Source organism: Malaclemys terrapin, chromosome 6 (genome assembly GCF_027887155.1).
Source record: "Malaclemys terrapin pileata isolate rMalTer1 chromosome 6, rMalTer1.hap1, whole genome shotgun sequence".
NCBI classification, from domain to species: Eukaryota; Metazoa; Chordata; order Testudines; family Emydidae; genus Malaclemys; species Malaclemys terrapin.
The window spans coordinates 70363327-70387208 of NC_071510.1; the positions used below are offsets into that span (position 1 = coordinate 70363327).

The 23882-nt window shown below is 41.6% G+C and overlaps 1 protein-coding gene across 1 annotated transcript in view; it reads left to right on the forward strand.

Moving 5' to 3' along the window:
- Positions 1-23882, forward strand: part of LOC128839831 (solute carrier organic anion transporter family member 4C1-like) — a 95681-nt gene that overhangs the window by 51026 nt on the left and 20773 nt on the right. Inside the window, exons 3-8 of the mRNA XM_054033140.1 lie at positions 370-564; positions 6349-6445; positions 7709-7830; positions 9110-9225; positions 16710-16854; positions 19664-19859. Of these exons, the coding sequence (XP_053889115.1) occupies positions 370-564; positions 6349-6445; positions 7709-7830; positions 9110-9225; positions 16710-16854; positions 19664-19859 (871 nt within the window). The remainder of the gene's footprint in view (positions 1-369; positions 565-6348; positions 6446-7708; positions 7831-9109; positions 9226-16709; positions 16855-19663; positions 19860-23882) is intronic.

The window sequence follows — 23882 nt, forward strand, 5'->3', positions numbered from 1 at the left end:
CTCAATCTCTAAGACTTTTAGTTAAGCAGTGGAGGGCTAGAGGGTGTCTTAGTACCTATCAGTATTGCTCCATATCAGCTGGAGCACTGATTAATAAACAATAATCTCTGTTTTAAACTATACATTTTTCTAGTAGAGAAATAGCCTCATTTTTCATATGGAATATTGTGGCACAGAGATGCTCAGTGACATGTCTGATGTCTCACAAGAAATCTGTAAGAGAGCTGGGATTAGAAGACTAGGAGTTGAGCAATCCTGTGCTATTAACTACAGCACATTACATGGTGCTTCCTTACCTTTATAAGCACAAACTATATGATGAATCAGTCAACTGTACTTTATTAATGTCTCTATAAATGTGTTTTTTAGATACCTGTCAAGTATCAGGAACTAGCAATGCTAACTTCACGTGCAATACCAGCAAAGAGTCTTCACTCTCCAACTACCTCTATGTCTTCATCCTGGCGCAGCTGCTACTGGGAGTCGGAGGAACTCCCCTGTACACTTTGGGCACAGCCTTCATTGATGATAGTGTCCCAAAACACAAATCTTCTCTCTACATAGGTAATATTGTTTTAAAAATTAAATTGGTAGCAAATGATTGCTGAATGAACACTTTATAAATATTGTAATTAAAAAAATCTGCTAGTAGAAAGTGATCATAAATGTTGTAAACACAACACTTCTCATTAAGGAGCTGAAGTAACAGATTTGCTTGCTGACAACTTTTTTATATAGAAATTGTTTCTGCAGTGATTGCTGTAATGGTTGGCATGTAGATGTTTTGGAAACAGACAAGGCTATGCTTATTGTCTCGGCAGGTTGGAAATTTGCTGACTGGCTATTTTATTTGTTTAATAGGGTGGGTCAGGATGAACCCCACGGTATCTTGAACACTTCACCCAGCCTCTTATTTTCATATGTAACCAACTTGATGAGATGAGAAACTGAGGTTTTAACATAGTTTAAACTTAAGCAGTTTAATACAATCTGTAGCTAAAGTTGGCATCTGCTCTCAAATTAAAAGAGTCAGGAGCTAAAACTGTCAATTCAGCAGCCCCATCCTACCGTATCATTTAATGGCTGTATCATGTTCCCTTGTGAGTATTTGGTCAGTGTGAGAAGAAGTGCTTCACATGAACATAACACATTCTACAATTGTGTATTCAGGTGAAGGTTCTATGTGGGGATTATGGCAGAGCAGGCCTTTACTTCAGGCATAGAACAAAGAGATGGTTTACGCACACTTTCAGTATTCACCATCCTCCCTTAAAACTATCTCATGTCTAGTGTTCTGTATAGCATTTCTTATGCAGCTACTGGTTTTACTGTTTTTAGTCTTTCTCCAGATCAAGGGCAGCTTTAGCATGGGTTCGTGCTTTCAGCTGCACCCACAGAAATCATGAAACCAAGGGAGCAAACATACATTTTCCCCAGCCCAGTCTGGAGGTGAAGCCCAGGATAGGGAAGGAGACTGGAGAGCGAGACTGCCCTGCATTCACCCTGCAGTGGCTCCTGTTCCATGGGGCTGGGCCCAGCTCCCTTCTCTGGGTGCTGTGACTTGGTGCACTGAGTTGTAGCACCACTCAGGATTAGCCTGACTTCCCCCCGTTATGATCGAGGAATGGCCAGGACAAACCTGAGTGGTGCTACGACCTGTACACAAGGCCGTAATACCACTTGCTCAAATTTGGCCCAGCCACAATTCCGTCATGCTGGAGGGGTGGTTGGAGCAAACCTGAGTGGTGCTATGACCCCATATGCAGGGTTGCAATGCCCAGAGCAGGGAGCTGGGACCAGCCCTGTGGAACAGGAGCTGCTGCTGCAGGGTGAATGCATGGTAGGCTCACCTCCAGGCCCCTCATTTTTCCTCTTCATCATGATGGGATTAGGGTTGTGGTGCCAGGACGAGGGGTGCTTCTGTGGGTGGTTGGTGCCTCCTCAGCAGCTTAGTGTAATGCACCCTTTGAATCAAGAGACTACCTCTGCTCCAGACTGTACTCTATGACAAGGCAAGTCACATATTTTTCCCTCTCTACTTCACACTGGTTCAAGCCTTCCTCCACACTTTCCCAAAGAATTTCTTCATTCACCATATTTTACTTGTGCATTCAGCAATCACTTCTTTCCTCAGGTTAAAAAAGAGTACATTAATTGTGTTGAAAAATTGCCCAAGGTTCTCTTAATCTGCTACAAGACAGTTCATGTAACTAACTCTATAGTTAGATATAATTAAGGTTTCAGTTCTGTCTCCAAACTTCCATCCAGAATACTTAAATCTATAACCCCTATTCCACTGGCTCTAGGCAAGTCTTTGCAAGATTTCCTCAAAACGAATCAGTCAGTCAATTAAACTTGTACTGTACCTTGAACTTTAAAGTGAAAGTTGTTCAAAATTGTTTATGATTACATAATTATTCTAAAGAGTGGTTCTGAGTATTCTAATCTGGTCTCTTTATTTTTTGTCAGACCTGTTAAGGTCTATTGGGCTGCTCATGTGATTAAGGGGGAAAAAATGTGACCCACACTAGAATATTTAACAAGTCTCTGTAGGGCAGGAAAGTGTTGCAAAAATATTCCAGAGTAGTTTATTTTGAAATCAAAACAAAACGTACCTGCTTGTTAAATCTCATCGCTAGCTTTAAAACCAAATCTAAAGTGCCAACAGTGTGTGTGAAGAGTTGGTGACACGTGTCTAGACTTCAGATTAACATGTGAACTTGTAGAAGAAAAAAGTAGTGTCAGCTTAAAAAGCAGTCTATTTTAATAACACAACAAAACTAGAAGGGAAATATAGCAAATGGCTAAGTAACTAGGTTAATCGTTCCATGTTTGAGCTGATAATTTATTACTGTACACAGGGATGCATTAATTTATTACAGGATGCCTACAGGATATTTTTGCTTTTCCTGACAGATTTAGTGTATGTTTTATTATGTATTGTGTTTGATTTTGAATTAAGGCATCTGTTTTTAGTTAAATCTTTGTTAGGCACAAAAAGGCACTCAAGCATGATTTTTTAGGTATTTACCAAATTTATTTTAAGAGTTAAGTTACATTCTTTCTTTTCCATTTGTACATTTAAGTGCATTCCAAAACAGCAAAACCAAAGTTCTATCTGGTATGAAAAGGAAAGTAACTTGATTTCTGCTGATATTTTAGGATGTAGTCCAGCAGTTATTAGGCAGGTAAAACTCCCCACTCCACATGCTCAGAGTTTAGAATGAGTTCCAATTCATGATCATAGGTCCTTAAAATCTTATCCTAAGTCTCCTGGATCTAAGGGACCTACCAACTTGGGGAGAAATCCTGGCCCAACTGAAGTCAATGGAAGTTTTGCAGCCGACTTTAGTAGGGCCAATATTTCACCCTTGTTATCTAAGGGGATACTCAGATACTGTTGAATAGCTAAGAAACCCAGTCCTATCCCTAACAAATTCACTCCAGAAATTTCAGTCTACAAGGAAGTTGCATAGCTGGGCCAGCTCACTGATGCAGCAAAATTGAAAAAATTATAAAGAATTTTAGCAAAAATCCTTTCTATGTAATCAGCCACGAATATTTGGTTGAAAGTTAATGTGTGTCTCTGTACTCATCTGTGCCTATGATACTCTGATATTGTGGCTATTAGGCCTAAAAAGACTAAGGGTATGCTTATACTGAACAGAGAAAAAAGTGTGTTAACTCAGATTAGTTAACTTGGGTTAAAATATCAGTGAAGACATAGTAACTTGGAGACATCATAACAGCTCAAGTTAAAGTATATAGGGATGAACTTGAGCTGCTGATACAAGTTAAAAGAAGAGTTGTCGTGTCTTCACTACTATTTTAATCAAGTTGACTAATATGGGTTAGCTAACCTGAGTTAAGAAAGCATCTCTTTACAGTGTAGACCTGCCCTAAGGCAAAATCAAGAAAGCATGCTGCTTGTTCTTCTCCTCTCTAGCTTTGCAGGGAAAGAGAACTGTCTGTGTTGCTTCTCTGGGTGGACAAAAGAGCTCTCTTCAGTGAGACTAGCTACCCCTGCCTCTGCCTCCTCCCTCTTCAATGATTTAGCAAGATGTGTTGAAAGCATACAGTGCCATTGCTCTTGAATCAATCAGACCTAAAGGAAACCGGGAGCTGTAGACTTTACTGTGCTTCAAGTGTTAGGGATATTACTGCTGCCAGAGCTGCTAACACAGACACCTGACTTCTGGTCATGGTAGATTTAAAAAAATAAAGTACATTTTCATTTTACTTCTATTATGCTTTTATTTAGAATTTCCAGGCTACATGTATGTTCTCTTAATAATTTAAGCACTCAAACAGACTGGTATTTTTTTACTTTAAAACATTTATGTTTAAGGCTAAAAATAATAGACATGCTACCTAACATGGCAAGGTTCAAGTGCTTTGAAACACATAGAGAGAAGTAGCCATATAATTCAAGCACTTAGCTATTTGCTCTGCAATTCTTTCACACAGTAGGGATGCAAGCTTTCTATTCCATATAACACAAATCTCTTTGCAGGCAAAATGCATGCAGTAATATAAATCTGGCATTGTGTAAAGGCAAAACTACTTTTACAGATTTGAAACTGTTTTGAGGAAGAAGAAAGCCTTAAATAATAGGTGTGTGCAGTATAGTGTAGTTGTAGCTGTATCAGTCCCAGGATTTTAGAGAGACAAAGTGGATGAGGAAATATCTTTTACTGGATCAACTTCTGTTGGTGAGGAAGACAAGCTTTCGAGCCACACAGAGCTATTCTTCAGGTCTGGGAAAGGTACCCTGAACATCACAGCAAAAAGGCAAGGTGAAACAGATTGTTTAGCATAAATAGCTATCTCATATTGTAAGGGACAATTCAAGGAGAATGGCCCATTAACATCTCTGCAGTCCTAGAACAAAAAGAGAAAGTTAGTAAGTTACAATGGGGGCCTCATTGTAGTCCTCAACAGTGATGACTACATTAGTGAGGTCAAAAGACTACTCTTCGATACTACCTACTCTAAAGAACTCAAAGATGACTCCCACACCACAGTTTACCCAGGAACTTAAGGATATCATCAACTCCTTCCCCAACCAACTCCAAGAGAAACTATACAAACTCATCTCCCATGACGCACCCCAGGGACCTTCTACATGCTTCCCAGCATACACAAACAAGGGAACCCAGGCAGACCGATCATATCTGGCTGTGGCACTCTTACTGAAGGAATATTGGGACTCCTAGAAACCATTCTCAAACTACTCATCACACAAGGGCCAGTTTCCTCCAGGACACAACTGTCTTCCTCCACAAACTGCAATATTAACAGCCTCCCTCAGAACACCATCCTTGCCAGCATGGATGCCACTTCCCTTTACACCAATATGTCTCACAATCATGGCATAGCTGTCTGGCTCAAATATTTACAAGATAATGGACAACCCTCAGATATCACCCCAAACACATCACCAAACTCATCCATTTTATCCTCACTCCTAACCATTTTACATTTACTAACAAATACTTTACCCAAACCATGGGAATAGCCATGGGTACAGGATGGCTCCCAAATATACCAACCTCTTCATGGACCACTTTCATGAAGAATTTCTGGATAAATGCACCATGAAACCAGTGATCTACCTGAGATATATCAATGATATTTTTATCCTCTGGACAGACGGTTTAAAATCCCCCATAGATTTCCACCACAACTTCAACTACCACCATCCATTCATCAGACTTTCTCTAGAACACTCCCACACTAGCATCAACTTCCTGGACACCACAATCAGTTTCAACAGTGGAACCTACTGACTATCATATACAATAATCCCACAGGTCACCACACCTACCTTCATCGATCCAATAACCACCCCAAACACAGAAAAATATCTGTTATTTACAGCAAAGCACAGCATATGCTCTGAGGAGAAAGTCTGGGATACTCACCTTAACACACTTAAAACCGCCTTCACCAAACAAGGACACTCCACCAGAGAAATAGATTGCATCATGGAACGGGCCACCCAAATATCCAGAAGTTGATCCAATAAAAGCTATTACTTCACCCACCATGTCTCATAAATAAGAGTTGTAAAAGATCATGTTAAAGATATTAATAATATAATTGACAAGTGTATATTTTGATTTCTACAGATCTTTGATTTCTATAAATCATTACACTGAAAGTGTAACTGTGATTGTTCCCTCCCCTGAAAATGCCATGGAATTTATATTTTGTATTTTATTGTGTGTCTATGAACTTTTACTGTTCTCTACAGGCTTAATTTTTTTCTTTAACCTTACATTTTAGAACTGTATGTCCTGCTGAGACATGAAATGGAAAACATTTCTTCTTTTTCTTTCCCTTTAGGAATTGGCTATGCCATGTCATTGCTGGGTCCTGCCCTTGGCTATGTATTGGGAGGGCAGCTGCTTAATATCTATATTGATGTCCCTCTTCAAACAAGGCAAGGCAGTGTTCTAGATTTCTTCTGTTCAGCCAACAGAGTTCTATTTTTATTAATCCCTTGTTCCTAATGGTAATCTACTAAAATATTTGGGTACTTCCTATGGCTTCATTGAGGATTATGGATTTTGCCATGAGAGGGGAAATAGCTGAGCTCCTCTCCATATAATAGCTCTTTCCTTCAGAGAACATAAGATTGTTGTTCTTGTGGACTTTTTTGAAAAACCCTCTGACCTGTTAGGCAACAATCTAGTCTTCCCTAATGACTTCCAAGAAAAGAGACCTAAACTCTAACCTTTTCTATAGAGAAAAGTTACTCCTTGATAATCAGGAGCATGAGTTTAGTTCCAGCTTTTGGAGATGGTGATTACTACTTCTTTTGTTTATCAACCTTAAAATAAGCCCAAACCTGCATTCTCCGCACATGAACATTTTCTGTCCAGAGACTTCCTTTAGTGGTGATATGAGGAGTGGGATCTCACGTCTTTCATTTCAGGGATTATGTTGCAGGATTTCCACAGTAACATTAGATTTAAAAAAATCTGTATGGGGTATCATTCCTCAATGATTTAGGACATAAACCACTAACTTCTTGGGATTAGGAAGAAACCTCTCCCATGGGCATGTAATTGCATAATTTTCCATTATGGGGGGATTTCTTTGAAGAATATATTACTGAAATGCAGTAGGATACAGGAGTAGATGATCATTGGACTAATCCAATATAGCAATTCTTACAATCCTGATTTGGCTGAGTTATAGTTACTGTTTGCTTTTGCATTTTCCTGACTTTTGTGACTTAAGTTGTGCAACTTCAACATGATGAGACTAGTATCTAATTCACATTTGCCTTGTGTAAAAATCCACTGATGGTAAAGATATTCAGAATTGTTTTGAATAGTATTAAACGTATATTTAGTGATCAGTGATGTGGTGGTGACATTGCACTTTACCAAGATCTGTTTTTTCATTGCTCCCTTATTAGTCAGTCCAGTACATTCTGGTTCAAGAGTCTCCATTTTGACTTGATTATATTTATAATGTGCTGAGTGCTTTATTATACAAAAAAGTAAAACAATAGAATTTAATAGGTCCCAAAAACAATGAGGAAAAAGCATGGTACTGGGAGGCTTTCTCCTAGTGCCATGGGAGAAACTGAATGTATAGCTTTTAAAGCCATAATAATTTGTGGCAATATACTGTGTGACTAGTAAGATGTTTGTCATTATTAAATCTGCATTTTCCAAATTAATATATTTTCTAGCACAGAGATTGATCCAGATGACCCCCGGTGGCTTGGGGCTTGGTGGATAGCATTTCTCTTGTGCTGTTTTGGAACATGGCTTTTGATAATACCTTTTTCGTGTTTTCCAAAGCACTTACCAGGTAAATGTTAATTATTAATCAACCAACTATTAGGAGGGAGATTGGGCTTGTGGCTAGAGCAATGGACTGGGAATGGGCACTCTGAGGTTCTGTTCCATTCACTTGGCTTACTGTGTGATGTTGAGCAAATAATTTAATTGCTCTGTGCTTTCAGTGTACCATTTGTAAAACAGGCATAATGCCTTGTAGTTAGGGTATTAGTTAAGCCTTGTGTAACAGGTAAGCAGTGAAATCCTAGAAGGCTTGTTGGGCCAGAGGAAGACAATTGACTGTGGGAGGGTTTTTGAAAGGTTTAATGGGAAATAGGACTGGGGGAGGATTGAGGGTCTAGTTGAAATAGGCTGAGGGCAAGGGAAGTAGGGGATGTAATTATATGGAGATATACCTATCTCATAGAACTGGAAGGGACCTTGAAAGGTCATAGAGTCCAATCCCCTGCCTTCACAGTAAGACCAAGTACCATCCGTGACAGATTTTTGTCCCAGATCGTTAAATGGTCCCCTCAAGGATTGAACTCACAACCCTGGGTTTAGCAGGCCAATGCTCAATGATGTGGTGGCTAAAGTTTTCAAAAGAAAATGTGTCTCACATTAGGCTCCCAAGTCCATATTAGGTGTTTAAATAAATGACCTGACTTTGAGTGCTGAGCACCCAACAACTCCTACTGACTCAATTAGTCTTGCATTGCAGCCTTTGATTCAGATTCAACCTCCTGCCTTGCTGTATAGGTGGAGCAGTGCGGCATGGATCCAAGTATCCTAGGACAGGGTTATAGATCTCAGGAGCTTTATAAAGCCTTTTCTGTTAGTACAGCTAGTATAACAAAGAGGACAAGCTCTTCCCAAAATATTTTTTAAAAAACATTCTGTCTGTGTGGGGAATGACAGAAAAAAGGAGAGAAGGAAGAGGAGAGTTATAAGTATGGGTGCAGAAAGGTGATATGGATGGGGTAAAATGGCCAGGACAGGGTTCAATAAGTCTGAAATTTCTTTTGATGGGCCTGATAACACCAACAACTCTCATGCTTGCCGTTGACCTTTTTTCAGTGATACTCTAAGCAGAGCTCTACTTTCCATAGGAATGCATTATAGATCTGCTTTTCATTCTGCATTGTTGTAGCATCATGTAGCAAAATCATGTAGCAAAATCTACATGATGTTTCCTTTTTTGGGAAATGGAGCATTTGTTGTAATACTGCACTTTAATTAAAAATAAATTTGTTACAAGCTCTACGTTACTCATTATTTTCATTGTATAAAATAAACTTGTTTTTCTGTAGGTACAGCAAAAGTACAATCTGAAAAAATTTCTGAAGCTCATGATGATGGAAGTGAGGCATTTGTTGAAGACAGGAATATTGGGAAAAATTTTAAAGATTTTCCAGTGGCTCTTTTGGTAAGGTAAACAATAACGTCAATGCAAGATTTTTAGCTGTTCTTTGCATATTACGGTAGTTTACATAATTTTGAGATACTTTGACCTACTCACAAATGAGCGAACAGCTTCATAAACATGTAGAAAACTCACTTCCTTTTACACAGAGGCTTGCACGGGAAATATTCCAGTACTGTTTTGGGACAAGACTGTAGGAATAGATACTGGACAGTGGCAAACATATACATGTTACATTGTGATCTTCTATTTGTAGCATAGAGTATAATTTTAACCACAGTCAAGTGGTGTTCAGGAAACTTCCACCCCTTCAAAACATGGAGTTTTGAATGAGCTTCCAAGTCTGTCACTGAGCCATGTAATCAAAGTATCTTGTTTACTCTGGGAGAAGACTGGAATCTTTGAGTCATGTTTAGAAAACCTCACCCTGAAAACTTTCTTCCAGTCAAAAGAATTTTTCGGGAAGGAGGGGCAGTCAACAGTTTAAAAGAAAATCAAACTTCAGATGTTGGATACAACAGAGCTTGTATGAACTATGACATACCTCCTTCTCATGGGAGAATCAGATGTCTCATGATAATCCATGCAAAGACTTTCACAACACATACAGATAGCAAACTCCTCTGTAGTGCAAAGGCTCTTTATCTAAAGTGGGTTAAAAGAGCTGGATTAGTATTTTTTTTCCATCAGGAGTCAGGCTTATATGAACCATCCCTGTATATCTCTAGTTACTTAAGGAGACTAATTTTAACAAGACGTGACTTCTAAGGTTAGACTGACTATACTTTTTCAAAGCATTACTCTTCCATCATACATTGGGCATGAATCCAGGTTTGACCTTTCTGTTACAGATGTACAGCAACCTATAAACCTTAAATTATGGGATTTCTCTCTAAATACAACATATGTATTTTGGATGTACTATGCTTTGGAGTTTCCAAAAGAGTGTTGTTACTGTTCACTTCTGTTACTTCTGTATCATGAGGAATCTTTGCATTTAACTGATCTTTGGCTAATTCTTGACCACATTAGAGACTCATGCCTGAATCTTTTGTCCTCAAGAGTGAAGACTGCAACTAGTCTGTTTTTGGAAACAGACAACTATTAATAACTTGTTCTCTGAGGATGAAAGGTGTAATGGATCCACACTCTCCCACGCACTTTCAGTGCAGAGGTGTGGGTACAGCTTTAAAATGTTTTTAATGCTTTCCCCCTTTTGCTCAGAATAGGAACTGATAGAGTAGAGCAAGGATAGCGTGTGGTAAGAGTGGGATTTAAGCATCTTGTAAAAATAATGTTATCTGAGTTCTCACCGCCCTTGAGCCAAGCATAATCCCAAATCTGTAATTCTTTTGCAGATTAGACAACAACATTAGATATGTAATTTCTCCTTCCTGAGACTACTACCTACGTTTTACAATCTCATTCTTGCATCCTGGGAGGGGAAACATGTTAATGAGTTCTAAAGAGGTTAAATAAGAAATGGAACTAGTTAGACACCTTTTCTTCTATAATTCAAAAATGAATTTTTAAAGACAATTTCATAGAGCATGTCTCAATATTGCATTATTTGACAAGATGGTGGATTTTTAAAAAAATACCATAGATAATGCTGTTGTCTAGTTACCTTTAGTGATGTGTTTTCTTTAACAAAAAAGGTATGCCTTAGAGGAGGTTTCATTTCAATTAAAAAGTTCATTTAAAAAATTCATTTAGTGAAAAAACTTGAATTGTTCTTTGAGTTACTGCACATGTGGATCCCATTTATTGTGTCCATTGTGCCCAGCACAGCAGTTTGGAATGTTGACTCCAGCAGTATCTAGTAGGGATTGCGCATGCTTCTGCTGCAGGTCCCCCCGCTTTCCACCATTTGAAGTCATAAAGGGCACAGTGACCCCAACCACCATGCAGTTCCTTTGAACTGCCAAAGGCAGTGAGTTGGAACAACATAGTGTTAGTCTGTAGGAACCTTGTTACTTAGTGATTAAACTGATTGTTGATTATTCTTTTTTTTAATAAATAGGAGTAAGTGTTCTGGTTATTGTTTCTTTTAGCTTGTCGGTAGTTGATTAAAAATAGAGAGAGAGAAGCACACAGTTTAAAGCAGAACATATATTTCTGGGTATCAAGCCATGTCTCTTCTCTGGGGGGATTTTTCTTCTAACAGCCACAACAAATATCTTTACTGCCTGGGTAAGGAATATATCATTGCTAAGTGTGCGATTTGCAAGTCCTTCAAGAAGCACAAACCAAAGGAGAAGCAGACTGGACTGACACTTTTTCTTATAGAAAGGTCCATGATAACAGAGGCTTCTTTTTTCATAACTCATCCTTCCAGCTCTCCTATGACCGGAGATGTGACATCTGATTCAGGAGCAGTTAAGAAGACAAAAGGAATTCAGAAAAATCCATCAAAGCAGTCAGGGATCCTTGCTGCCTGAGGACTGCGTGGCTCTGACTTTATACAGAGTTGTTGTAGCTGTGTTGGTCCCAGTATATTAGAAAGACTGGGTGGGTGAGGTAATACTTTTTATTGAACCAACTTCTGTTGGTGAGTGACACCTGAAAGCTTTTGGCTCTGACTCTGTTCTTTTCCTGGTACTGAGCCCTGTCTCTGGGGTCAGGACTCAGGAGTACAGAGGTGGTCTTCTGAGGAGCCCTTGCAGCCAGTGAGAGAAGAAAGCAGGACCTAGGCAGTGGTGCCACACAGTAACAGAAGGCCAGTGCAGACACCTTCTCTATGTCTTTGGCAAGGAGATCTTTAGGGAAGAAGATCATCTACCTTATTTAGTAGTACTGGAGCGCTGGTGAGTAACCGTTCAGGCATGCAGGAACAATCCAGCTTCACTGACTTACCCTTCCAACAGAGCCTGCAGTGACTTAGCCCTCTAGCATGAGGCAGCAACCTATCCCTGAGCCAAGATGGGGTCAGATGACTCCCAGGCTCAGGTATTTCAGTTTGAGTCTCTGCATTCATTACAAGACTCGAGATCCACATTCAGATCACTTGGTTTATATACTACTATGTTTAAAAAGAAACAGTTTCATCCTCAGTCTTCAGTCTCTAGATGTAGAAACATGTAGAATCATCTTCTCCTCCTTCTCACCAGAGGCCTTCTGAGCAACTCAGAAGGAGACAGATATCAGAAAAAGAAATTAGTTCCACTTTCTTCTTCTATAACTGATCAGTTGAGTCAGGCACATCAAACAACACATTTGATGCATTGGCTAAGGATCTTGGGCTAGTCTACAAGGATCTTTACCCTTTTACTCCAGCATTTGGTTTCCATCCTTCTGATTTCCAGGAGCCTTGGGTGATGGTCATCACAGATCAATGGGTCCTGGTCATCAATGATGGTTATGTCATTCATTTTTAATCCTTTCATCCCACCATTCTAGTCCCTTTTCAGGGCCACTCTCATGAGAGTTTTGTTCCAGGAGACAGATGAACTAATTCGGTGGCACCGTCACTCTTTACTGATCATGCTATATGCACCAATGACTTCTTTGATGGCTGTTGGGTCCGATGCACAAGTGACAGTCCACAGGTAGGGCACATCCATGCACTAGCACTAGCAATGCTCTGAATCCAAGCAGCATATTCTTTCCTCCTCTGATGCCAGTCATCACAAAGCTTGATCCAGTACACCTCGCAGTGCCTCGCTCTATTTACAAGTGGACTCTGCCAACCACAGCAGCATTCTGCCCTTCTTTCCAAATCATCAACAGAGATTCCAAAGATTCTAAATCATCTTTGCAAGCATCCTGAAATCTGTGCAGCAGTCTGCCTCTCTTTCTAGACCCTTCGTGAGTGTGAGAGTACAGCACTAATTAAGTTAGGGGCAATAGAGTTAGTGCTTCAGGAATATATTGGGAGATGCTTCTATTCTCTTTATTTCCTCATACTGAAAAAGAAAGGAAGTTTGTGCCTGATTCTAGATCTCAGGAATCTCAATTAATACATTCAATGTGCCAAATTCCATATGGTAACTTTCATTTCTTGTTATCCCTGCTGTAGATCCCATGGATTGGTTCATTGCCCTCAACTTACAGGATGCTTATTATCATGTGTCAATATACTCCCCTCCCCACAGAAAGCACCTACATTTTCTGGCTCTGGAGAGTCATTACCAAATGAGAGTGTTGGAATTTTATTGGCACTGAGAGGGTATTCACAAAGTGTCTATCAGTAGTACCAGCCCATCTACTCAGCCAAGGAATCCACATTTACCCTTACATAGATGTGCAGGGGAATTCATGAACACAAGCGTAGTCGCAGGAAATAAAATTATTCATTTAATTTCATCCCTCGCCCCCCCCCCATGTATAAAGCCTCATTCAAAGACCAGGGGGTCACTATATTAATGCACACAGCAGTCAGTCATTGCAGTACCAAAAATTAAAATACTGAAAATGGATGCCCCCCTCCATCCACCGACTCTCCGCTTGCTTCCTCACCCCCCCTCCCCCCAAGTATCAGGGGCGGCCGGTTTATAGAAATTTTGGTGGTGCCCAGAACGCTCAGAGCCTGCCCCCTCCCCCAGAACTCTGCCCCCCACCTACCTAAGGCTCTATGAGGGAGTTTGGGTGGGGGGGAGGAGGTCTGGGGTGCAGGCTCTGGGTTGGGGTAGGGGATTGGGGTGAAGGACGGTTGAGAGATTGGGCTGTGGGATGAGTCTGGGGTGCGGGCTCTGGGTTGGAGTTTGGGTGCTGGGTACAGGCTCCGGGCTGGGGCACAGGGTATGGGTGCAGGATCGGTGGAGGGGGTGCAGGCTCTGGGAGGGAGTGCAGAGGGCTGGGTGCAGGCTCTGGGCGGGAGTTTGGGGACAGGAGAGGGTATGTGGGAAGAGGTGGGGGTGCAGACCCTGGGACGGAGTTTGGGTGCTGGGTGCAGGCTCTGGGCTGGGGCAGGCCCTGGAGGTGTAGGAGGGGGTGAGGGGTGCAGGCTCTGGGATGGAGTTTGGGTGCTGGTTGCAGGCTCTGGGATGGGGCAGGGTGTCTGGGTGCAGGCTCTGGGACAGAGTTTGGGTGCAGGAGGGGGTGTGTGGGAAGGGGGTGGGGATACAGGCTCTAGGACAGAGTTTGGGTTCTAGTTGCAGGCTCTGGGCTGGAGCAGGGCCTCTGGGTGCAGGAGGGGGTGAGGGGTGCAGGCTCTGGGCTGGGGCATGGGGTGGGGTGCAGGATGGGTGGAGGGGTGCAGGCTCTGGGAGGGAGTGTGGAGGGCAGGGTGCAGGCTCTGGGACAGAGTTTGGGGGCCGGAGAGGGGATATGGACTCTGGGAGGGGGTGGTGGGTGCTGGGGGTAGGGGACTGCCATTACATGTGGCTTCTTTCCTCCCATGCTGCCCCTCGCCATAGCCTCACTGGGGCTGGGGGACGCAGCTGCCCCTTGCCCAGTTTTTACAGGAGTGGTGGCGGGGGATGGGGAGGCGGATCACAGGGTCAAACACTCACTGAAGGCCCAGCAGCTGCTCAGATGAGTGAGGTCCACTGCAGATGATCCTGTCTCCCACTGGAAGCCCCCTCGGCATCTCCTCCAGGTGGGTGCTGGAGGAGGAGAGGGCTGCGAAGCACGTGTGCGCCTCCTCCCCCCCCCCTTGATGTGCAGCAGCCGGCTGCCTCAGCCTGCTGCTGGCATCTCTTGTTGCCATAGGCAGCAGCAGCTGAAAGAGCCGCGCGCAGCTTTCATTCTGGCAGGGTGTTCCAGGGCTGCGGGGGCGGGGGGGAGGGGGGAGGGACTCGCACAGTGAGCCCACCTATTCACCCCCCTGCGGGCCGCCCAGTGAGCCCACGTGGGCCACATGCGGCCCGGGGGCCATATGTTGTGCAGGCCTGCTTTACACATTAGTGTCAGAGAACTGAACGCTGCCAGAGTGGCATGCCAAGTATTTCTATTGCAGATCAGGGGAAGCAGTCTATTAGTCCTTACAGACAACAAGACAGCAATGTTCTAACTCAGCATGCAGGGGGAGCCCACTCTTCTTCACTCTGTCAAGAGGCAATGTGGGGAGCTCTGAATTGACAGCTCAATAGATCTAGAAGTAGCTTATCGGCTGGGTGTACAAAACAACCTAGCAGACCACCTGAGCTGATTGTTTATGAGTTACCATGAGTGGTCTTTTCAACCAGATGTAGCCAGATACATCTTCCAGCTGTGGCGGTTTCCACAAGTAGACATATTTATGACAAAGTCTAACAGAAACTGTCAGCAGTTGTGCTATCTATGGGGTCACAGCCTGTGTTCTGTGACAATTGCCTTTTTAACAGCTGTGGTCAGGCAGACTCATCTACAGTTTGTCACCAATCCTGCTCATTCACAGGTTATTACTAAAGATGAGAAAGGACTAGGCTAGAGTCATACTTATAGCCTCAGCATAGTCCTGTCAACACTGATTCTCCATTCTATGGTCAAGACTTATGGTTCCCCATTTGAACTGCTGGCTACCTGCTCTCTACTGCATCTGTCAATGAAGGTGGAATTTTTGATGGTCATTACCTTGGCAAAAGAGTAGGGAACTTGCATGCCTTAATGCTGGGGCCTCCATATCCAGTCTTTTTTAAGGAAAAGATTTACCTGTGTCTTCATCCAAAGTTCATCCTAAAGGTGGTTTCATCTTACCATATAAACCACCCAATTTATTTGCTCGTATTCCATTTGAAGCTTCATACAAGCAGGGAGGAAGAACATTTGCACACCTTGGATGTCAGAAGAACTCTAATGTTCTACCTCGACAGGCGCTTCTGTAAATACTCCCAGCTGTTCGTAGCAGTGGCAGACAGAATAGGAGGACAATCAGTTTCCAGCCAGATAATTTCTTCCTGGATGGCATCCTGTATATGCCAGAGTTCTCATGCTGGCAAAATAAAACCACCTACAATGAGGAGAGGTAATTTTGTCAGTGGGAGACATTCTCCTACCAACAAAGCGCTGTCCACACCGATGCTTTTTGTTGTTAAAACGGTTAGGGGTGTTTGGTTTTTCACACCCTGACCGACAAAAGTTTTAACAACAAAAGTGCAGAGTAGATATAGCCTATCTCCTTGCTTTCCCCTAATCACTCAAACTTTTGGCCCCAAAATCCCCCCCGCCCCCCCGCAAGAGAATATAGTTAGAAATAAGAGGATGCAAAATAAAGGTGAAACTTTGCTTTCTCTTGTTATTTAGCCTTCCTGGCAATATGATCTCTTCCTTTGGGAGGCTTTAGCACAGTCTAATAGATGGAAATCGTATCACTCAAACATCTTAAACTAGAATCGACAATTCATGTGTACTGGAGAAAAATAATCCTTTGAGACTAATTTATGATAAATCTATTTCAGTTGTGGAAGAGTAGAAAATCATATTCAGAATTTCAGGGCTTGTAATACTTTGGTTTAAAAGTCTTGGGTATCAGCACACATTTAAAATGTTATTTTTAAACACATTCAGTAATAGTAATACTATAGTGAAGGAATGTACAGAATACTAAATAAACTTTTCCCTCCCAGATACTGCTGAAGAATCCTGTGTTGATGTGTTTAATAGTAGCTGCTTCTACAGAAGCTTTAGTTGCCACTGGCTTTGCCACATTTCTGCCAAAATTTATAGAAAATCAGTTTGGACAGTCATCCAGTTATTCAGCTACACTAGGAGGTAAAGTGGCTTTTCAATTTTTTAAACTCTTTAAATAAAAATATCTTGTGCTATATATATTGTACTGCCTATGTTCATTAGCTGGCAGAGGAGAGAAATTAATTTGGGATTGGTATGTACTTGCAATTGTAGAGTTTCTGTAACCTTTAATATATAAATATTTTTAGCAAAAATTGGTCTTTTTATTACAAAATGCCAACTTCAGAGCAGCAGTGGACTCTTTCTCACACCGTTCCACTCAGTGCCCTTGCCTACACTAGGACATCTATCACCTGTAGTTCACTAGTGGTGCAACTCTACCAGAAGAAGCTGTAGCATCAACAGAACTCCAGGCATTTTTATCACTCATTGTAGGGATAGACGGTGTTGTGATAATTTGGCCTACAAATTTACCCTAATTGTGAGCTCAACTGTAAAAAATGAGTGTAAATTCATAAATGTCACAATAACCTGTAACAACAAATGTTGATGGGAAGTGGTGCAAAACAGAGACAGACTGAATTAGTCAAAACAAAAAGGCCTGCTGATCCTCAAGTACCATGTTAAGATCATGCTTGATGAACAAGAAAGGTGTGGAACCAGAAATCAGTGAATCAAAACTGGTATGTTGGAAATTAAGCCTATTGGTGGCCAAAATAATGGGGGGATTGTCTATTCCAACCACCACTCCATTCCAACCACCACTTCCTTCGAGGAAGACTTTGGGAAGAAAAATCGGCCACTGGCATGAACTTCACCAGCATAGTTGCCACCCCCACTGTCTCCAGTGACCCTGGATCATCTTCATCCTAATGCTGAATGATGTCCTGAGCAGATCAGACTGGAGGGAGGGAGTCAGATGACACTGCTATCTCCAGCAGTTCTGGCTGAATCCTAAACACCACCTGGGATGTGAGACTTTGTCTCTCCCACTTCTCCCCAAATGTATTCTTTTTCCTTTTCTACCTTATTTCTTCTCTTTCCAATCTCTCTCCTTTTTACTTCTGTCTAATTAGAATCTGGCTTAGCTGGCCAACACTGCATATTTGGCAACACTGGTTTAGATGGGTCGGGAGTTCGGGGGGGCTGTCAGGGGGTGGAGAATGGTTGGATGGGGCGTGGGAGTCCCAGGGGTCTGTGTGGGGGTGGGGGTGTGGATAAGGGTTGGGGCAGTCAGGGGACAGGTAGGGGGTAGAGTCCTAGGGGACCAGTTAGGATGTGGGGAAGGTCTCAGGAGGGGGCAGTCAGGGGACAAGGAGCAGGGAGGCTTAGGTAGGGGGTGGAGTCCTGGGGGGCAGTTAGGGGCAGGGGTCCCAGGAGGGGGCAGTCAGGGGACAAGGCGTGGGGGGGAGGGTTGGGGATTCTGAGGGGGCAGGAAGTGGGAGGGAGTGGAAGGGGCAGGGGCGTGGCTAGGGCAGGACAGGGGCGGGGCTCCTCCCGTCTTCTTTTTTGATTGTTGAAATATGGTAACCCTACAGTTGGCACGTGACCAGGATTTATCTCCAAATGTGGTCCACTGGTTAGATCATTAGCTTCCCTGGCCCATGCTGGGTACTGATGGGGAGTGCGACGTGAACGCTGGTTTATGCCCCTCCATATTAAGTAGGCTGAAGTCTCCATATACCAAACCCTGAACCTTGTTTAAAACTAATGTTGAACAGTGGCTATATTAACACCTTGGATTCTTTGACTCCATATATTCCATCTAAATTAATTCAACAGACAATATATAAATAAAAATGTCTTGAGTCCTGTTGACATAACAGTCTCCACCTTTGCTACCTCTGGTGAATACCATTTATGGTTCAATTGCATGGAGCAATCTGAAAAGCAGTGTGGTTAAAAAAGACAATTAGGCTTCTGGTGTGCTGAGTCCACTGCCTAATTGTTAAGATTTTGTGGGCATTACGGAAAAGCAGAGTTTTAAGGAGGTTAATAAGAGAGTTTTGCAGATGTTGATGGGAAGCTCTTATAAAACATGAGGGGCAAAATGAGAGAAAGCACAAAGGTGCTTGTTTGAAAATTTAACAGTGTGTGATGGTGGCTGGCATCATGGGCTGAGCAGAGGGGAATTGGACCCTTTTGGTTATCAGTGAGCTACCCCATACCACAATTACTGCCCTTGGAACCTTTCAATCTGTTGCTTCTTTGACCATAGTGAAGGAGTTCCCTGCAGGAGTTGTTACCTCAGTTGTTGCTGTGATTCCACGTATCCCATTTAGCTATCACTGCTGAAGGTACTTACTTCTACTGCTTCGTTGCCTTCCTGGCAGGTCTCATCCTTTTATTTCTTCTTGTTTTTTTTTTAACCCCAGAAATTCCTCAGAAAATGGGGTAGGGAGATTGTTTGACAAGGGGTTTAGAGGACCAAAAAGCCCAATATCTGCACATCCTTAGAACTCATTATGGAAAATCTTGTGCTTAAAATAGCAGTAAACTGCATGGAGGAAGGTTCCAGATGACTGAAGGGTGCACTAAAAAGGTGCAGACTTTGAGTGTGTGAGGGAGTGCTATATTAATCTGATGTATCTACCACAAAATCTAAGATTGGGCTGTGCCTTTGGCAATAAGAAGTTTGAAACAACAGCTAAATAATTAGAGGCCACAGATGCATGCATATAAATCTAAAGAGAATCATTTACGTTATTTTTGTGAGAACTGTTATAAAAGTTTAATCATTTCTTTTGAAAGTCCAGTAATATAGTTTGAAAATGATAAAAACTCAGGATACACCCTGATAAATTTTGATTTTTCAAATATGAAATTATCCTAAATTGCTTAATTATGTCTTGCATTTTTGTGTAATTGCTGGTGTCTCATTTTCCTCTAGGGATTATATTAATTCCAGGAGCAGCACTAGGCCAAGTCATAAGTGGCATCTTGGTTTCAAAGTACAAACTGGATTGCAGAAACATAATCAAGTTCATATTAGGCACTTGCTCAGTGGCTCTACTATTGAACACAGTGTTTATGTTTTCTAAATGTGGGAATGAACCATTCGCAGGTGTCTCTGAAACATATAATGGGTAAATATATTTTAATGTACTCTTGGGCTTGGTAACAATGTTTAAAATGAGTAAACTGTTTTACATTGCATAAATACACTTTTCAAATGGTCTTGTTTAATTTTTTTTAATGTCTGAAAAACATACTTTGAGAAAGTTAAGAATTCTCTCCATAGTTGAGTCCTGCTAGCAGTAGATGAAAACAGGAAAAATGCAAAGTTCTTGTGAGGTTATATGTCCAGTAAAAGGGTCTGGCAGGCTGACTCTGCTCAGCTATTATTTCTCTGTCTCTTGCAGATGTGGGCAGCTGTTGTGGTTGCTTAGGTTAGATGTCTGTGTTTCTTTGGAGAATGTTTTCCCTCAACCCTCCTCTATTTCTGTCAGAGGTTGGTTAATTTATGCAGGTTTCTTTCTTGAGAGAGATTCCCATCCCCTGCTCTTTCACTGAAGTACATTGAAGGATGGCACAGAGGTTGAAATCCTAACTTTGTAGACCATTCGCTGTCAAAGTAGCAATCAGTGGCCCTCCAGTTCTGTTGTGTACCATTGTTTCTTAAAGACTGGTAGGCTTCAGCTCTCAGAGTAGAGAGAGACTTAGCCTTGTAGTTTTACCTTTCCATGCACACCTGCTTCTTAGCTGAAAGGCATTTTGAGCGCAGCAATTTAAATGGTAAATTGATCTTTTTTTCTCATTTGAGACCAGGTACCATTGTGTCAGTCATTTATGCCAAGTCATGCAAAGGGCCAGGGCTCTGGCCTTCCTGGATAAAGAACATGACCAGCAGGGCAACCCTAGCTGCTGAAATCTAGACAAGGGTGGTTTTGCTCACTTGGGGTATATCTACACTGCCCACAGGAGCAAGCCTTCTAACCTGGGTCGACAGACTTGGGGTAACATGGCTCACGTTAGTGCTATAAAAATATGTGTGTAGAGGGCACTTTGAACTTGTGGCTTGGGCTGGAGCTTGGGCTCCAAAGTCCATCCCCCCTTCCTTAGCTTCAGAGCCTGAGCATCAGCCTGAACTGCAACTTAAAAGTGCTGTCTTCACAGCTATTTTACAAGCCCTGCTAGCTCAACTCTGTTAACCCTGGCAGGTAGTGTTGCTCATAAGAGCTGTGTAGACGGTGTCACTCCCTCTGTGTATCTCCCTTAGTTGTCTGGACTGCTTTCTGGAGACAGAGCTTGATTAAGCCTTCTTAGCCCTGATTTAGGAATTCTTTCATTTTTCTGAAGTGTCCATACCTCCTGTGCAGCTTAACATTTTGCTTCTAATTTTATCAACTGTTTTTCTTTAGTTTGGGAGGGGTGCATCAGTGTAACATGGTCTCTTGGGTCAGATGCTCCTCTTGACTTATTCTTCCCTTCTTTTAGTCTTGTATATCCTCTAATGGATACTGTCCTGTAGTATGGTCAATAAAAAATCCAGGTAATAGAATGCTAAATTGTATTCAAATCAAATGAGAGCTACCTTTTTCCTATCCAAATTAGGCAAAAATCTCACCTGCATGGGATAGAATTCTAGTCTTAATGTGGCTTCTTCTGAAAAAAAAAATATGGAGGAAAAAGGATCAGTCAGAACAGTGTTAAACACTAAAAAATACATAAAGTTATATTTTAACCTTATTTTCAGAACAACGGGTTCCAGAGAGTGTACTTATAGGAATTGTTTTAAATTCCAGTGGGTAAGTAAATCTACACGGGTAGATAGTGATAGCAGTATTTTAGTACACTTTTTAATTGTGCTTGGGGAGTGTGTTTGCAAATAGAGTATTTTTGTTCTTTATTATTACAATAGTGCTTAGATTCTGCAGCTGGGATGGGGCCCCATTATATTACAAACACAATAGGAAGTGATAGCTCCTGACCCAAAGAACTTCCATACTGAGTAGACCAGACTGAATCTGTATGTGTGGGTTGGGGTGGGGGAGTGGAATAGAGGTGGAGTGACTTGTCTAAGTAGAGTCCCACTCAAGTGTCCTATCTACTGGACTATACTAGCTGTATTTGAAACTTTCAATTAGTCTGATTCTATGCTTATATCTATAAGGATTCTGGTCTCTTTCTGTTAATGGATTTTGACTTCTTGAGCAACTTCAGCATTTCCATTTGACACCCAGTCTCGCTATCCTTCTATAAGGATAATCAGCTTGCCTTTAATGTATAAGAAATTTTGTTTCATTCCAGAATACCTGTGTGTGTGTGTGTGTGTGTGTGTGTGTGTGTATATATATATATATATATAAAATATTATTATGTGCAGGTGGCTGCATGAAGCGAAGAGAAAGCAAGTGGTGTGTCCTAGTGTGCTGGACTACTTCGGTGCTAAGCAAAACACCTCAAAATGATCATAGTTGATGATATCTACGTTATCCATCTTGTCATTGATGCATTAGAATGTGAACAAGTTTAATAAATTCTAACATAGGATAAGGGAGGCAAAAGTTACAGTTTACATTGTTGTACTTGAAAATTACTTGGTGTTTCAATAGCCTTCTAACTTTATATTCTAACACTGTTGGTCTTTATAAAAGTATAACATATGATGCTTCAGAAGAATACTTTTAGTATTGTTATTATTTTAATTTTCTATTCAGAAGGCCCTTTTAAAAATGCAGTTATTAGATCAAAAAGCTATCCATTTAATGAGAGATTTTCAAAGGCACAAATAGGAGATGAGAACATGAGAATGGCCATACTGCGTCAGACCAATGGTCCATCTAGCCCAGTATCCTGTCTTCTGACAGTGGCTGGTGCCAAATGCTTCAGATGGAATGAACAGAACAGGGCAATTATTGAGTGATCCATCTCTTGTCATCCAGTCCCATCTTCTGGCATTGAGATTTAGAGACATTCAGAGCACCAGTTATGTCCTTGACCATCTTGGCTAATAGCCATTGATTGATCTGCCCTCCATGAACTTATCCATTTTATTTTGTGAACCAAGTTATAATTTTGGCCTTCACAACATTCCCTAGCCATGAGTTTTACATGTTGAGTGTATATTGTGCAAATAAATACTTTGTTTTAAAATTGTTGCCTATTATTTTCATTGGGTGACCCCTGGTTCTTATGTGAAGGAGTAAATAACACTTCCTTATTCACTTTTACCACACCATTCATGAATGTATAGACCTCTATCATATCTCCCCCACTTCATCATCTCTTATCTAAACTGAACAGTGCCAGTCTTTTAAATCTCTCCTCAGATGGAAGCTGTTCCATACCCCTCCTCATTTCTGTTGGCCATCTCTGTACTTTTCCCAATTCTAATATATCTTTTTTGGGATGGGATGACCAGAACTTCACACAATACTCCAGATGTGGCTGTATCATGGATTTATATAGTGGCATTATGATATTTACTATCTTATTATCTATCCCTTTCCTAATCATTCCTAACATTCCATTAGCTTTTTTGACTGCCACTGAACATTGAGCAGATGATTTTAGAGAACTATCCATGATGACTCCAAGATCTCTTTCTTGAGTAACAGCTAATTTATAACCCATCATTTTGTATGTATAGTTGGGATTATGTTTTCCAGTGTGCATTCATAGAATCATAGAATATCAGGATTGGAAGGGACCTCAGGAGGTCATCTAGTCCAACCCCCTGCTCAAAGCAGGACCTAATCCCCAACTAAATCATCCCAGCCAGGGCTTTGTCAAGCCTGACCTTAAAAACCTCTAAGGAAGGAGATTCCACTGCCTCCCTAGGTAACCCATTCCAGTGCTTCACCACCCTCCTAGTGAAAAAGTTTTTCCTAATATCCAATCTAAACCTCCCCCACTCCAACTTCAGACCATTACTCCTTGTTCTATCATCTGGTACCACTGAGAATAGTCTAGATCCATCCTCTTTGGAACCCCCTTTCAGGTAGTTGAAAGCAGCTATCAAATCCCCCCTCATTATTCTCTTCTGCAGACTAAATAATCCCAGTTTCCTCAGCCTTTCCTCATAAGTCATGTGCTCCAGCCCCCTAATCATTTTTGTTGCCCTCCGTTGGACTCTTTCCAATTTTGCCACATCCTTCTTGTAGTGT